The 15,329-nt window shown below is 46.5% G+C and overlaps 1 protein-coding gene across 3 annotated transcripts in view; it reads left to right on the top strand.

Moving 5' to 3' along the window:
* Nucleotides 1-15,329, top strand: part of si:dkey-100n23.5 (uncharacterized) — a 101,145-nt gene that overhangs the window by 31,952 nt on the left and 53,864 nt on the right. For all 3 annotated transcript variants that reach the window (XM_014164938.3, XM_014164939.3, XM_082967080.1), the window contains 5 exons: nucleotides 3,388-3,475; nucleotides 5,750-5,839; nucleotides 6,293-6,331; nucleotides 9,636-9,714; nucleotides 14,628-14,675. In XM_014164938.3, coding sequence (XP_014020413.1) covers nucleotides 3,388-3,475; nucleotides 5,750-5,839; nucleotides 6,293-6,331; nucleotides 9,636-9,714; nucleotides 14,628-14,675 — 344 coding nt within the window. The remainder of the gene's footprint in view (nucleotides 1-3,387; nucleotides 3,476-5,749; nucleotides 5,840-6,292; nucleotides 6,332-9,635; nucleotides 9,715-14,627; nucleotides 14,676-15,329) is intronic.

The raw sequence follows: 15,329 nt of genomic DNA, 5'->3' as shown, positions 1-15,329 counted from the left end.
TCCCCCTCTCTCTCAGCAGCAGGTATTAATGCCCTCTATTCCTATAGAGAGTGTGTGTTCCCCCTCTTCTCTCAGCAGCAGGTATTAATGCCCTCTATTCCTATAGAGAGGTGTGTTCCCCCCTCTCTCTCAGCAGCAGGTATTAATGCCCTCTATTCCTATAGAGAGAGTGTGTTCCCCCTCTCTCTCAGCAGCAGGTATTAATGCCCTCTATTCCTATAGAGAGAGTGTGTTCCCCCTCTCTCTCAGCAGCAGCAGGTATTAATGCCCTCTATTCCTATAGAGAGTGTGTTCCCCCTCTCTCTCAGCAGCAGGTATTAATGCCCTCTATTCCTATAGAGAGAGTGTTCCCCCTCTCTCTCAGCAGCAGGTATTAATGCCCTCTATTCCTATAGAGAGTGTGTTCCCCCTCTCTCTCAGCAGCAGGTATTAATGCCCTCTATTCCTATAGAGAGGTGTGTTCCCCCTCTCTCTCAGCAGCAGGTATTAATGCCCTCTATTCCAATTATAGAGAGGTGTGTTCCCCCTCTCTCTCAGCAGCAGGTATTAATGCCCTCTATTCCTATAGAGAGAGTGTGTTCCCCCTCTCTCTCAGCAGCAGGTATTAATGCCCTCTATTCCTATAGAGAGAGTGTGTTCCCCCTCTCTCTCAGCAGCAGGTATTAATGCCCTCTATTCCTATAGAGAGAGTGTGTTCCCCCTCTCTCTCAGCAGCAGGTATTAATGCCCTCTATTCCTATAGAGAGAGTGTGTTCCCCCTCTCTCTCAGCAGCAGGTATTAATGCCCTCTATTCCTATAGAGAGTGTGTTCCCCCTCTCTCTCAGCAGCAGGTATTAATGCCCTCTATTCCTATAGAGAGTGTGTTCCCCCTCTCTCTCAGCAGCAGGTATTAATGCCCTCTATTCCTATAGAGAGTGTGTTCCCCCTCTCTCTCAGCAGCAGGTATTAATGCCCTCTATTCCTATAGAGAGAGTGTGTTCCCCCTCTCTCTCAGCAGCAGGTATTAATGCCCTCTATTCCTATAGAGAGTGTGTGTTCCCCCTCTCTCTCAGCAGCAGGTATTAATGCCCTCTATTCCTATAGAGAGTGTGTTCCCCCTCTCTCTCAGCAGCAGGTATTAATGCCCTCTATTCCTATAGAGAGTGTGTGTTCCCCCTCTCTCTCAGCAGCAGGTATTAATGCCCTCTATTCCTATAGAGAGAGTGTGTTCCCCCTCTCTCTCAGCAGCAGGTATTAATGCCCTCTATTCCTATAGAGAGAGTGTTCCCCCTCTCTCTCAGCAGCAGGTATTAATGCCCTCTATTCCTATAGAGAGTGTGTGTTCCCCCGCTCTCTCCGCAGCAGCAGGTATTAATGCCCTCTATTCCTATAGAGAGAGTGTTCCCCCTCTCTCTCACAGCAGCAGGTATTAATGCCCTCTATTCCTATAGAGAGAGTGTGTTCCCCCTCTCTCTCAGCAGCAGGTATTAATGCCCTCTATTCCTATAGAGAGAGTGTGTTCCCCCTCTCTCTCAGCAGCAGGTATTAATGCCCTCTATTCCTATAGAGAGAGTGTGTTCCCCCTCTCTCTCAGCAGCAGCAGGTATTAATGCCCTCTATTCCTATAGAGAGAGTGTGTTCCCCCTCTCTCTCAGCAGCAGGTATTAATGCCCTCTATTCCTATAGAGAGAGTGTGTTCCCCCTCTCTCTCAGCAGCAGGTATTAATGCCCTCTATTCCTATAGAGAGAGTGTGTTCCCCCTCTCTCTCTCAGCAGCAGGTATTAATGCCCTCTATTCCTATAGAGAGTGTGTTCCCCCTCTCTCTCAGCAGCAGGTATTAATGCCCTCTATTCCTATAGAGAGTGTGTGTTCCCCCTCTCTCTCAGCAGCAGGTATTAATGCCCTCTATTCCTATAGAGAGTGTGTGTTCCCCCTCTCTCTCAGCAGCAGGTATTAATGCCCTCTATTCCTATAGAGAGAGTGTGTTCCCCCTCTCTCTCAGCAGCAGGTATTAATGCCCTCTATTCCTATAGAGAGAGTGTGTTCCCTCCTCTCTCTCTCTCTCTCTCTCAGCAGCAGGTATTAATGCCCTCTATTCCTATAGAGAGAGTGTGTTCCCCCTCTCTCTCAGCAGCAGGTATTAATGCCCTCTATTCCTATAGAGAGAGTGTGTTCCCCCTCTCTCTCAGCAGCAGGTATTAATGCCCTGTATTCCTATAGAGAGTGTGTGTTCCCCCTCTCTCTCAGCAGCAGGTATTAATGCCCTCTATTCCTATAGAGAGAGTGTTCCCCCTCTCTCTCAGCAGCAGGTATTAATGCCCTCTATTCCTATAGAGAGAGTGTGTTCCTCCCTCTCTCTCAGCAGCAGGTATTAATGCCCTCTATTCCTATAGAGAGAGTGTGTTCCCCCTCTCTCTCAGCAGCAGGTATTAATGCCCTCTATTCCTATAGAGAGAGTGTGTTCCCCCTCTCTCTCAGCAGCAGGTATTAATGCCCTCTATTCCTATAGAGAGAGTGTGTTCCCCCTCTCTCTCAGCAGCAGGTATTAATGCCCTCTATTCCTATAGAGAGAGTGTGTTCCCCCTCTCTCTCAGCAGCAGGTATTAATGCCCTCTATTCCTATAGAGAGAGTGTGTTCCCCCTCTCTCTCAGCAGCAGGTATTAATGCCCTCTATTCCTATAGAGAGAGTGTGTTCCCCCTCTCTCTCAGCAGCAGGTATTAATGCCCTCTATTCCTATAGAGAGAGTGTGTTCCCCCTCTCTCTCAGCAGCAGGTATTAATGCCCTCTATTCCTATAGAGAGGTGTGTTCCCCCTCTCTCTCAGCAGCAGGTATTAATGCCCTCTATTCCTATAGAGAGGTGTGTTCCCCCTCTCTCTCAGCAGCAGGTATTAATGCCCTCTATTCCTATAGAGAGGGTGTCGCAGTGGGAAGATTAATGATAGAAGGATGTTCCTCAATGACACACCAACACGGTATTGTTGATGTACAGGGCCAAGGTGTGTGTGATTATGTAAGGTGTACTGTATATGCTGCCAGAGCTGGAGTGTCTGTCTGTCTGTCTGTCTGTCTGTCATCATAAATGGGAGAGATTATAAAACAGAATCTTCTGCACACCATCACTCATCACTGAACACATGCACACATACACTCAACATGCATTTAGACAAAATTACAACAATCCAAGTGTGTGTGGGGGGGACTGAAACTGGGAATCCATCAACCTGACAGTTGGCCCAGCCTGTTCTGTCAAACTCTGTACGCACGCACGCACGCACGCACGCACGCACGCACACACACACACACACACACACACACACACACACACACACACAGCCCCTCTCCATGTTATAGATTATGCAATAGGACCTTGTTTCTTCTTCCCTCTCTCCATTCCTTCGTCCAGACTGGAGTGCCCTGGCCTGGGTGTGCCTGATCACAGTGAACCTCTACCTTAACCTGGTCAAAGAGATGAGCACCAGCCACTACCAGCTGTGAGTGGACCACCAACATCCACCAGCTAAAGAGAGTTTGTGTGTGTGTGTGTGTGTGTGTGTGCAGGAGAGATGGACAACCAACATCCATGTGAAAAGGTTTGTTGACGTGTTGGGGGGTTGTGGCTCCCTCTGGAGGACAGACATTCCTCTTCCCTCTCTCCTCCAGGCACTAATTGAAAAAGGAGCTGTAAATCAATGCTGTGTGTGTTGGTGTGTGTGCATATTAATGTGTTTTCTCTTGTTTCTGTTACTCATACTCCCTTGAGGTTGAGTGCATCCGAAATGCATATGTGGGTGCTTGTCTGTGTGTATGCTTGTGTGTGTGTGTGTGTGTGGGGGGGGGGCAGTAAAGCACGGAGGTGTTTCTCATATTGATCAACTGTAACCCTGGCCATATAATGATGACTTAACTCAAGAGGGGACAGTTTAATCTGTGTGTGTGTGTGTGTGTGTGTGTGTGTGTGTGTGTGTGTGTGTGTGTGTGTGTGTGTGTGTGTGTGTGTGTGTGTGTGTGTGTGTGTGTGTGTGTGTGTGTGTGTGTGTGATGAGACAGCTTTATGACTGCTGGGTTTAGGAGCAGTGAATTCACTCACCCCTGACTTTAACATCCGGACAACCACCATACCCCTAATTGGTGTGTGTGTGACCTTGAGACAGAGAAAGGAAAACATGAAATAGAGAATAGATAGATGAAAGTCTATGCTCGTAGTAGTAGTGGGAGAGATGGCTTAAACAAGGGGGCACTAAAAATACAGGACAGAGAGAGAGACACCAAATGAGACAAAAGAGAGGCAGGGAAATGGAGAGAGTTGAAAAGAGATTGATCCTCCAGAGAATATGTGAGAGAGAGAGAGAGAGATAAGTAAGTGTGTGATAAGTAAGCGTGTGTGCGTTTGTGTGTGCATTTTAGCCGGAGTGTACCAGTCCTGCTGTGCCTCATTAAGTCCATGTTTGCTGCGGACCTAGTCACCTCCCTCTTCGAGCGCTGCTAGTGTGTGTGTGTGTGTGTGTGTGTGTGTGTGTGTGTGTGTGTGTGTGTGTGTGTGTCAATTTCCTTTGACAAGCCCCCCTCCACATCCAGATACTGTGTTGAGTGGCAGAACTGATTTCACTATTTGTGTCCTCTCCCACCATCTCACTCCCTTCATCTCTCTTTCTCTCTCTCTAGATCTACTCTATATATCCATTCTCTCCCTTTCACTATTTCTCCTTCTTTCCCTTTACCCATCTCTCGATTTCTTTCTTTCTTTCTTTCTTTCTTTCTTTCTTTCTTTCTTTCTTTCTTTCTTTCTTTCTTTCTTTCTTTCTTTCTTTCTTTCTTTCTTTCTTTCTTTCTTTCTTCTTTCTTTCTTTCTTTCTTTCTTTCTTTCTTTCTTTCTTTCTTTCCCTTTACAGCCAGTGACCACCCACCAATCTGTCTCTGTTAAGCTTCCTCTACAACCTGTCATTCTCTCCCTCCCTCCCTTTCCTCGATCGCTCTTTATCTTCCTTCCTGTCTTTCTCTCACTCATACACTCTCTCTCTCTTTCACTTTTCATCCAAAGAGAGGGGAGGAGGTGATAGAGGGCTGTAAAATCAAATATGAGAGAGAGGGAGAGGGGGAGGGAGAGAGAGAGAGAGGGAGGGAGAGAGAGAGAGAGAGAGAGATATATATATATATATATAGAAACGTAGCGAGTGAGATCACCTATTTCCTGGGATTTCAGACGTCCATGTAACCTGAATGAGAGCTGTCACATTCAGTGGACCAGAGCCGTATTGACCGTGTATCGAGTGTTGCAGTAGGACTGACCACTTATTGACCGTGTCATAGTAGTCCTGACGACATATCGACCGTGTAACTGTACGGTCCATAAAGTATCGACAACACTCACTCCTTCAGCCACTGTGTCTGGACCGCAATCTGCCAGGGAGGCTCACTGAGTCGTGACCACCTGAGGACCACCAGCAGACCGTGTGAGCATGCCTAGGAGACGGGCGGAGAGAGATGCTTACCTCCCCTGTCCCGAGACACGCTGGTCTGTCTTCATCAGTGTTCAGTGAAGCACATGGTAAAGAATGAGGGAGAATAAGAAGAAAGGTGGTTGTGGGTGTATGGGGTTGTGGGTGTATGGGGTTGTGGGTGTGCGTGTGTGATCAGCAACTCTTGTATCCTCTCTCTCCACAGAGCGTTCTATCCCTTCATTTGTGGCACGGCATGGAGACCATCTGGGCTGTGGGTTTGTGGTCTTTCCCGTTGGTATGTAACCACTGCTCTTTCTTGTCTCCCAGACTGTACCACCTGATGGCCTGGGGGGTGCCCCTGGTGATGTCCTCCCTGCCCCTGTTCAGTGGATACTACGGCCCAGCAGGAGCCTGGTGGTGAGTTTTGTCTATTTGTTGTCATGCTAACAATGCATTTTGAATGTAGATTTCTGTTCATATGTTTAATGCCCTTTCCATTGCCTTGCGTTTTGTTCTACATCCTCTATATTCATCTATAGTTTATCGTCATCTCTTCCTTTTTGACCTGAGGTTCAGCATGAAACCGGATGGGTTTAAGCAAAAATGTCCCAACTAGCCTTTGATTTCTCTTATCCATTATTGTTAGATTGATTGTCTTGAAGGAACAGAGGTAAGAAGGTACGGGGACAGAACCAGTCTCCGAGCTCCTGTCTAGTCTGAGATTATTAATAGCAACAGCTATGCTCCTTTCCCACCAAAGTCACAGAATTCTCTGTCTTTTTCTCTCGTCCTCTCTCTCTCCCTTTGTAATCACCCTCACTCTCTTCCTGCCCCTCCCTCTTGCTCTCCTCCCTCTCTCTCTCTCTCCAGCTGGATCACAGACGACCACGTAGCTTGGAGATTTGGGATGTAAGTGAAAACCTCTCAGCCATCAAAGCCAGTGCATAGAGGGAAGACTGGAGGGAAAGAGGAGGGGGGTGGTCCCTACAGAGAGAGGGGAAGGGGTTTATATGTTGGGAGGCCAGAGGTTTTTCGTGTGTGTGTGTGTGTGTGTGTGTGTGTGTGTGTGGTTCCTTCCTGTACATGTCTGTGTTTCTTCAGAATGTTATGAAGGATTACATCTCTCCAAGCCTGGATATGACCTGCCAATCACTTAGCGTAGCCAGACATTCACTTATCAAGCCAGGCAATCATGCTAGCGCTCGCAGCATCAGTGAGGAATCAATCTCTCTAACCACACGCACGCACACATACACAACACACACATACACAACACACACACACACACACACACACCATATACACACACACTCTTCTCTATCAATGCAGACAGCAGTGCTAGCACTCCGTCTCTCTGTCTTTTATCAGCCCCCCTCCTCCCCCTCCTAGTTTCCATAGTGCCGTGGGTCGCCTGGGGGACGGGCTGCTTAGAGGATCTGGGAATCTTCATTAAGTCTAATTACATCAAACGAGACGAGAGATTAGAGGCCCGGACGAAGCACGTCAGACAAACACACAACACTGGCACACACACACACACACACACACACCATACATACGCACGTACGTCTGATGCTTCGCGCGAGAGAGATGGGGAGAGAGTGTGGGTGAAGGGGGGTGGCGGTGAGAGAGGGATTAAGGGGTCAGGTAAAAATGAGAGACTAGAAGGGAGGTTGAGAGGAAAAAGAGAGAGGTTTCATCTATTGTTCCAAGACTCAGACATCAGTGTTCAGTCAAGAGAATATGAAAGATTAAAGAAAGACGGAGAGAGAGAACGAGAGAGGTGATGGGGTGCACTGCAGGTCTTGTATCCTCACTCTCCCTCTCTACCCCTGAAAATAGAGGCAGACAGAAAGGAATATCAGAACTGTTGATTGAACTCAAACATCAGCGCTTAAGAATTGCTTCATGTGCCTTTTACTCCAGTGTTTCAGACTGACAAACAATCCGCTGGACCCCTCTCCTGAGTTTGTGAAAGGGTGTGTGTGTGTGTGTGTGTGTGTGTGTGTGTGTGTGTGTGTGTGTGTGTGTGTGTGCCTGCATGCGTGTGTGAGAGAGATACTCTACCTATTTTATCCTTCCCCGCTGCCCTCCCTCTCTCTCTGCTCTCTGGCCCATCCCTCCCTTCATGTCTTTCTCCTCTGGCCTGAGATGGTATCTTCCAGGTCAGACGTGAAACTAGCATGTCTGTAGCTGAGGTGTTGCCGGTGTGTCTTTTTCTCTCAAGTGTCTAATTAATGGCGCGTTCATCAGTTGTCCTCTGTCACTTCAGAGCAGGGCTAGAGAGCTTCTAGAGCTGCAGGGTGGTGTGTGGGTGTACATGTTTGTGAGTGGCTTCAACTAGTGTTCTTTTTAGTTTCTCCCTCCTTCCTTTCTTTTTGTACCTTGATTTTTCTTCTGTCCATGTTGCTTGCCTTTCTGTGTTCTCCGTCCTTACCTCTCCCCCCTTTCTCACCCCTCTCCCTCCCCTTTTCTCTCTCCATCCCACCCTCCCTCCATCCTTCCTCTCTCTCCATCTCTCCATCTCTCTCGGGTGGGTGATGTTCAGCTGTAGAGCTCCAGCAGACTCTAATGGCAGATCATTATCATGCTGATTAGAGCACTTTGTAGCTGCCGCTCATTACTCCTCCTCCCTCGTCTCCCCCCTCTCCCCCACCTCTCTCGTCTTCTCCCCCCTCCCTCGTTAAAAGGCCACTCTTCCTCCTCCCCCATCGTTAACGGGAGGCTGTGTGTAATTGGACGCCATTTATTCCGGAGAGCGGGTTATTAAATCACACAGGGGTGAGGTGAGCACGTTTTCACTCCATCCTCTCGCTCTGTCTTTCTCTCTGGATGAAACGCCTCTCCTCTTATCTTGTGCACGCACGCACGCACGCACACACATACACTCACACACATATATATACACACACACACACCCCTCAGACTACATGTCCAGACAGCGCCACACTCCCACTTCCCCAGTGTTCAGGCAGTATTTACTGAGGATAGTTATGCACTTAGTCGAAACTGCTCTGGATAAGAGTGTCTAGTAAGTGATTGTAATGTGAATGTAGTTGTTGCTAAATGAACAGAAGTGTAATGTTAATGTTACGTAAAGCTACTGTGAATGTCATTTTGGATTTAGGGCAGATATCAAAGGACACTGAAAGAGCCCTGAGATGTTCCAGATCCTATGACTATGACACAGAGTATTTCCTGGTCAGGTCACGTGGTCAGGATGAACTCCGGGCGGATCATGTGTCTGGCCTGGGGGAATGAGGAATTAGAGTGGATCTGAAAAACAGTGCGGACTGTCTCGCTCTGATGAAACTCAGTCTATTGAAAGATTTCTAAATGTTGCATTGCTGAACACACGTCCCGCTGTCTATCTGTGCATGTACAGTAGCAGGGACAGCCTTAGAATGGTCTGTCTGTTATGATGTGTTCCATTCTGATGAGCAGAAGTGCTTTGATGAGTTAAGGTACTGTTGAGGCCCTGAGAGTAGGGTAGTGGTTAGACTCCTGGCATTCTGAGGCCCTTTCACAAACAGGCCTGTTGTCTGTGGTCATTTTCTGAGAGGGTGACACTCCTCTCAAGCTGTAAACCCTGTTCTTTCTCTCTCTCGTTCTCTGTCACACATCTTAACAGAAATACCATGCATTTCTCTGAAGTTGTGTCTCTTTGTCATCCTTTCTTGACCTCCATCGCTCAAGAATGCCATACATTACCCGCTATTCTCTCACTTTCTCCACCTCTCTCTTTCTCCTGTTTTGATAACTTCCTCTCACAGTGCCCTTGACAGAAACCCTAGTACTTACCTATTGTGCTATGGTTTTACTTCTCTACACAAGTGCTGAATCAGAGGTGGCAGAAGGATATCTAACTAAACAAATATCTATGCAAAATAAATTGAGTTAAATGTTTTAGATGATTGTCCTTTACTGGCTTTGCGGAGTTCACTGCCCCTTGGTGTATTATGATTATACTAGGGCCAGGAGTTTATCTTGACTACATGATTTGACCAGGGAAAACTCCTGGCCCTAGGCTCCTCAGGCCTGAGAGCTCATGACTATTCCACCTGTCAGTCTTCCTCTTTAGTTAGTGTATGTTCTTGAAGTAACTCTTGTGTTCAAGTCAATGGGAGAATCACATTTAAATGTGTGTTGATTTCATGTAAAGACATGGCCCTCTTGTGTGTAATGCATTTTCCTCTGTCCCCCCACCCTGCAGATGGTACGTCCCACTCTTCACCCTCATCTTCCTCATGATCTGCTGCTACGCCAGAATAATCTACGTAGCCAATGAGAGGGTGAGCCCACCTTCCCATGTGTCATGTTCGGCCAGTCGGCATGAGTTCACACGGTCATAATCCTGTGTGGCCAATGGTGGTGCACTCAGTTCATCTTGACGTGGATGTCTCTGTGATATTCACCTCAGTGTGCAGTGTTTCCCGCTGTGTTTCCCACTGCTGCTTAAAACAATCCCAGGGGAAAAATTGGTGTGTGTGTGTGTGTGTGTGTGTGTGTGTGTGTGTGTGTGTGTGTGTGTGTGTGTGTGTGTGTGTGTGTGTGTGTGTGTGTGTGTGTGTGTGTGTGTGTGTGTGTGTGTGTGTGTGTGTGTGTGTGTGTGTGTGTGTGTGTGTGTGTGTGTGTGTGTGTGTGCGTGCGTGCGTGTGTGTGTGTGTGTGGTGTGCGTGTGTGTGTGCGCGCGCATGCGCATGCGCGCGAGAAAGTGTGGGTGTGTTTGCCTGTCAGAGAACCAGTGACTACAAGCCACCAGTGGGGTTGAAACTCAGTTCCTCCCTCCCTCCCTCCCTCCCTCCCTCCCTCTCCTGTTGGGAGTGTTTTTGTGTTGATGGGCAGCCTGGAGGCAACATACCAGCATGCTCCACATAGCTGCCATCCCCCTGATTCTGGCCTGAGTGACGACACAACACATGGACACAGCCTGGGGCAGCAGTAGTCTGACCTGCCAGAGTAGGCAGGGTAAACCATAACATGTACTAGCTACATGTACATGTGCAGCAATAGTATTTTTCTTTAAACAAGCAACTTAGAAACTACACACATCTACACACAAGGCAAAGGGTGGCTACTTTGAAGAATCTAAAATCTAAAATATATTTTGATTTGTTTAACACTTTTGATTACTACACGATGTGTTATTTCATAGTTTTGATGTCTTCACTATTATTCTACAATGTAGAAAATAGTACAAATAAAGAAAACCCTTGAATGAGTAGGTGTGTCCAAACTTTTGACTGGCACTGTACATAAATTCGACTTCCCTGGTCAGTGTGTGTGTGTGTTAGTGTTAGAGGCAGGAAGACTGAATGACTGACTGACTTCTCTTCCCTTTATCACAATAAATGAATTGGTGTGCACCCTGCATCTCATCACATTCTGCTTTCTCTCTCATTGTCTCTCTATTTCTCTCTCTCACTGTCTCTCTCTCTCTCACTGCCTCTCAATTTCTCTCACTCTATTTCTCTCTCTCACTGTCTCTCTCTCTCACTGCCTCTCAATTTCTCTCACTCTTTCTCTCTCTCACTGTCTCTCTCTTTCTCTCTCTCCTTCTATTTCTCTCTCTTTCGATCATATTTATGAAGAGCTCAAGTCTTATCTCCTCACAGCTGCAGACGGTCTCACTTGAAATGATTTCTAAAACTTTGAGGCGGCGAAGGAATATAGAGAGGGGATAAGAAAGTCAGGCGGCCCAGAGAAGGAAAAGAAAGCGAGGGAGGAAGAGAGATAAAAAGAGAGAGATGGAGAGATTAGGAAAATCAACTAGGAGTTGCTCAAACTATTAATAATCCAGATGTTTATGAAAGCAGGATAGAACATATCCAGAATCATTTGATCAGAAACCATATTTCCATCCAACCTTATTATGCAAGTAAAGGATAAAAATGTCACGACAGGCTTGATGGAAAAAGCAAATTTGTCTGTAAACTTTCCAAATGTCCACAAAACAAAATACGCTAGACAAGGTGGGATCTTTTTGTGTCTGTAAAATGAATGATGTGAGATATGGTGGTGGAAACACTTTTGTACGCCTACCCATCCACCCCGACCAACCACCTTACATTAATTTTTGCCTTAACTAACCTGTCTTATGTAACCATACCAAACGTAATATATTATACTCATTTTAATATCCTGGATTTACATTGACTATGTTACGTCTAGTCTATGAGACCAAGCTGGTTTATTAGGCTACAGATGAAATAAGTTATGATGAACTTCACAGGGTGGTGAAAGTGCAAGGTGATGAGCTTGACGCTCCTTTCCAATAAATATCGAGGGTCTTATTCTGGTGACATGATGATTGATGCTTGGCTGCTGTTTGACAAATTACACTGAACAAAAATTTAAACGAATGCAACAATTTCAAAGATTTTACTTAGTTATAGTAAGATTTTACTGAGTTACAGTTCATACAAGTAAATCAGTCAAATGAAGTAAATTCATTAGGCTCTAATCTATGGATTTCACATGACTGGGAATACAGATATATTGGTCACAAATGCATTAAAGAAAAAAGTAGGGGCGTGGATCAGAAAACCAGTCAGTATCTGCTGTGATCACCATTTACCTCATGCAGTGTGACACATTTCCTTCACATAGAGTTGATCAGGCTGTTGATTGTGGCCTGTGGAATGTTGTCCCACTCCTCTTCGTCTTCTGTGCGAAGTTGCTGGATATTGGTGTGGACTGGAACATGCTGTCATACATGTCGATCCAGAGCATCCCAAACATGCTCAATGGGTGACATGTCTGGTGAGTATGCAGGCCATGGAAGAACTGGGACATTTTCAGCTTCCAGGAATTGTGTACAGATCCTTGTGACATGGGGGCGTGCGTTATCATGCTGAAACATGAGGTTATGGTGGTGGATGAATGGCTTGACAATGGGCCTCAGGATCTCGTCACGGTATCTCTGTGCATTGATTGCCATCGATAAAATGCAATTGTGTTCATTGTCCATAGCTTATGCCTGCCCATACTATAACCCGACCACCACCATGGGGCACTCTGTTCACAATGTTGATCAGCAAACCGCTCGCCCACACGACACCATACACGCTGTCTGCCATCTGCCCGGTACAGTTGAAACCGTGATTCGTCCGCAAAGAGCACACTTCTCCAGAGTGCCAGTGGCCATCGAAGGTGAGCATTTGCCGACTGAAGTCGGTTACGACGCCAAACTGCAGTCAGGTCAAGACCCTGTTGAGGACGACGAGCACACAGATGAGCTTCCCTGAGACGGTTTCTGACAGTTTATGCAGAAATTCTTTGGTTGTGCAAACCCACAGTTTCATCAGCTGTCCGGGTGGCTGGTCTCAGACGATCCCGGATGTGGAGGTCCTGGGCTGGCATTGTTACACACAGTCTGCGGTTCTGAGGCCAGTTGGAACTACTGCCAAATTCTCTGAAATGACGTTGGAGGTGGCTTATGGAAGAGAAATGAACATTCAATTCTCTGGCAACAGCTCTGGTGGACATTCTTGCAGTCAGCATATCAATTGCACTGTCCCTCAAAACTTGAGACATCTGTGGCATTGTGTTGTCTCCAGCACAAGGTGCACCTCTGTAATCATCATGCTGTTTAATCAGCTTCTTGATATACCAAATCTTTCATGTGGATGGATTATCTTGGCAAAGGAGAAATACTCACTAACAGGGATGTGAACAAGTTTGTGCACAAGATTTGAGAGAAATAAGCTTTGTGTGTATATGGAACATTTCTGGGATCTTTTATTTCAGCTCGTAAAACATGAAACCAACACTTTACATGTTCCGTTTTATATTTTTGTTCAATTTAAATAATCTTGGTCTTTTGTCCATAATAATCTCATCATGTAGGCTATATCTGCGAGCTGTTAGCTAGAGCGTACGTGCCAATACCAGAGTGGGCACATTCGAAAATTTGCCTATTTTATTTGTGACTTTTTGAATATTCACATAAAAATCTGTCGTCAATTGGATGGAAACCTAGCTCTTTTAAGGAATTCTTTGTGTGCAGGAGGGGATCCTCTAGCTCTCATGAGGAGGATTCGTCAACAAAATTTGAGATTCTCACACATGCTTCTGTACAAGGGTAGATGACAGACAACATCATTGTCGTACACACACAAGCAACCTTTGTCTAAGGTGGTTAGATAGGCGGCCATTGTCTATCATTCTTTCATGCTATCTGATTCTCTCTCTCTCGTGTAAATAAACACTCATCCTCTCTCTAACCTCCTAGCATGCGAACACACACACACACACACACACACACACACACACACACACACACACACACACACACAGGTAGAAATTACACAAACACACGACTACACACATACACAAACATCCAATGACGAGAGCTATAGTGCAGACAGAGAAACCATGGCAACACTGAGTTGCTAAATAGTTGAACAGAATGAATGTGTGCCGAGCTCTCTCTCTCTGTCGCTTTCTTTCTCTCTCGGTCGCTCTCTCTCTCTGTCTCTCTCTGTCGCTTTCTTTCTCTCTCTGTCGCTCTCTCTGTCTCTGTCTGTCTGTGTGTGTGTGTGTGTGTGTCCATGGCTGACAGAGGCTCTTCACAGACTCTCCTCTGTTTAGATTGCTCTTGATTGTGTAAACCACACACTGTGTGTGTGTCTTGAGGAGCATCTGATTCCCGATTGAGCTTTTTATTGTTGCTGGAATTCCCCCGAGATGAAAGAGAGAAATGGAGGGAGAGAAAGAGAGAATGAACAATCTAGTCTCCTCTCTTGAGATGTCTGGGCTGGTCACCCGTGTCTGTCTCTTCTTTTTTATCCATATCTATCCAACGCTCTCTCTTTTTGATTCTGTATCTCTTTCTCTCATTTCCCTCTCTCTATCCCCCCTCCCTTCAGTGGTAGACTCAGCTGTGATCAGTAATGCTCTTTGGAGAGGTGGGAGCTGTACATGTTTTGTTTTGTTTTGGTTGTTAAAGCATTCCGTGTCTACCTCAGCTTTGAGTGTGTGTGTGTGTGTGTGTGTGTGTGTGCGTGTGCGTGTGCGTGTGCGTGTGTGCGCGCGCGCGCGCGTGCGTGCGTGCGTGCGTTCGTTCCCTCCCTGGATGCGTTTCAGCCTTGACTGACAGTGGATTAAATGAGGCTTATTTACCTCTCCTCCAGTCTCAGGTGAAGTACTTGTGTGTGTCTACCAATGGGACTCAGACAGTGTGTTCTTTGTGCTCCTTCCTCAGATGCAGTCGTGGTTTGGCACCTTCAACCCAGAGAGGGAGAGGAGAAAGGTAAATACCCATCATTTTCATTACTCAAGTCAATCATTGATTGGTTTTTAAAATGAGGGGGAGTTCCCTCATCTACTGAAATGTTCCTAGAATCTTTGACATGCGCACACACAGACACACACACGCACACACACACACGCGCACGCGCGCACACACACACACGGGCGTTTTGGGGATTAGAGTGTATGTTTTATTAGCTGAGGTCCTGTTGGGTAGATTCCTACTTGCCAGGGAGCAGTTTGACCCTGTCACACCCCCTCTCGGTCGGGGTGCTTTGAGTGTATGTTATATTTTTTTATAGCCTGGTTTGCTAACTACCTCTCTCAAAGAGTACAGTGTACAAAGTAAGAACATCTGCTCTCTCAGCCACTGCCTGTCACCAAGGGTGTACCCCAAGGCTCGATCCTAGGCCCCACGCTCTTTTCAATTTACATCAACAACATTGCTCAGGCTGTAGGAAGCTCTCTCATCCATTTATATGCAGATGATAGTCTTCTACTCAGCTGGCCCCTCCCTGTATTTTGTATTAAATGCTGTAAAACAAAGCTTTCTTAGTGTCCAACAAGCTTTCTCTGCCCTTAACTTCTATGGGCTGTCCCACCTACTCAACAGCCAGTGTAATCCCGTGGTGCGATATTCAATTACCTCAAAAAT

This window comes from Salmo salar, chromosome 21 (genome assembly GCF_965601325.2).
Source record: "Salmo salar chromosome 21, fSalSal1, whole genome shotgun sequence".
Taxonomy (NCBI): domain Eukaryota; kingdom Metazoa; phylum Chordata; class Actinopteri; order Salmoniformes; family Salmonidae; genus Salmo; species Salmo salar.
This window is presented reverse-complemented; position numbering and strand designations above follow the sequence as displayed.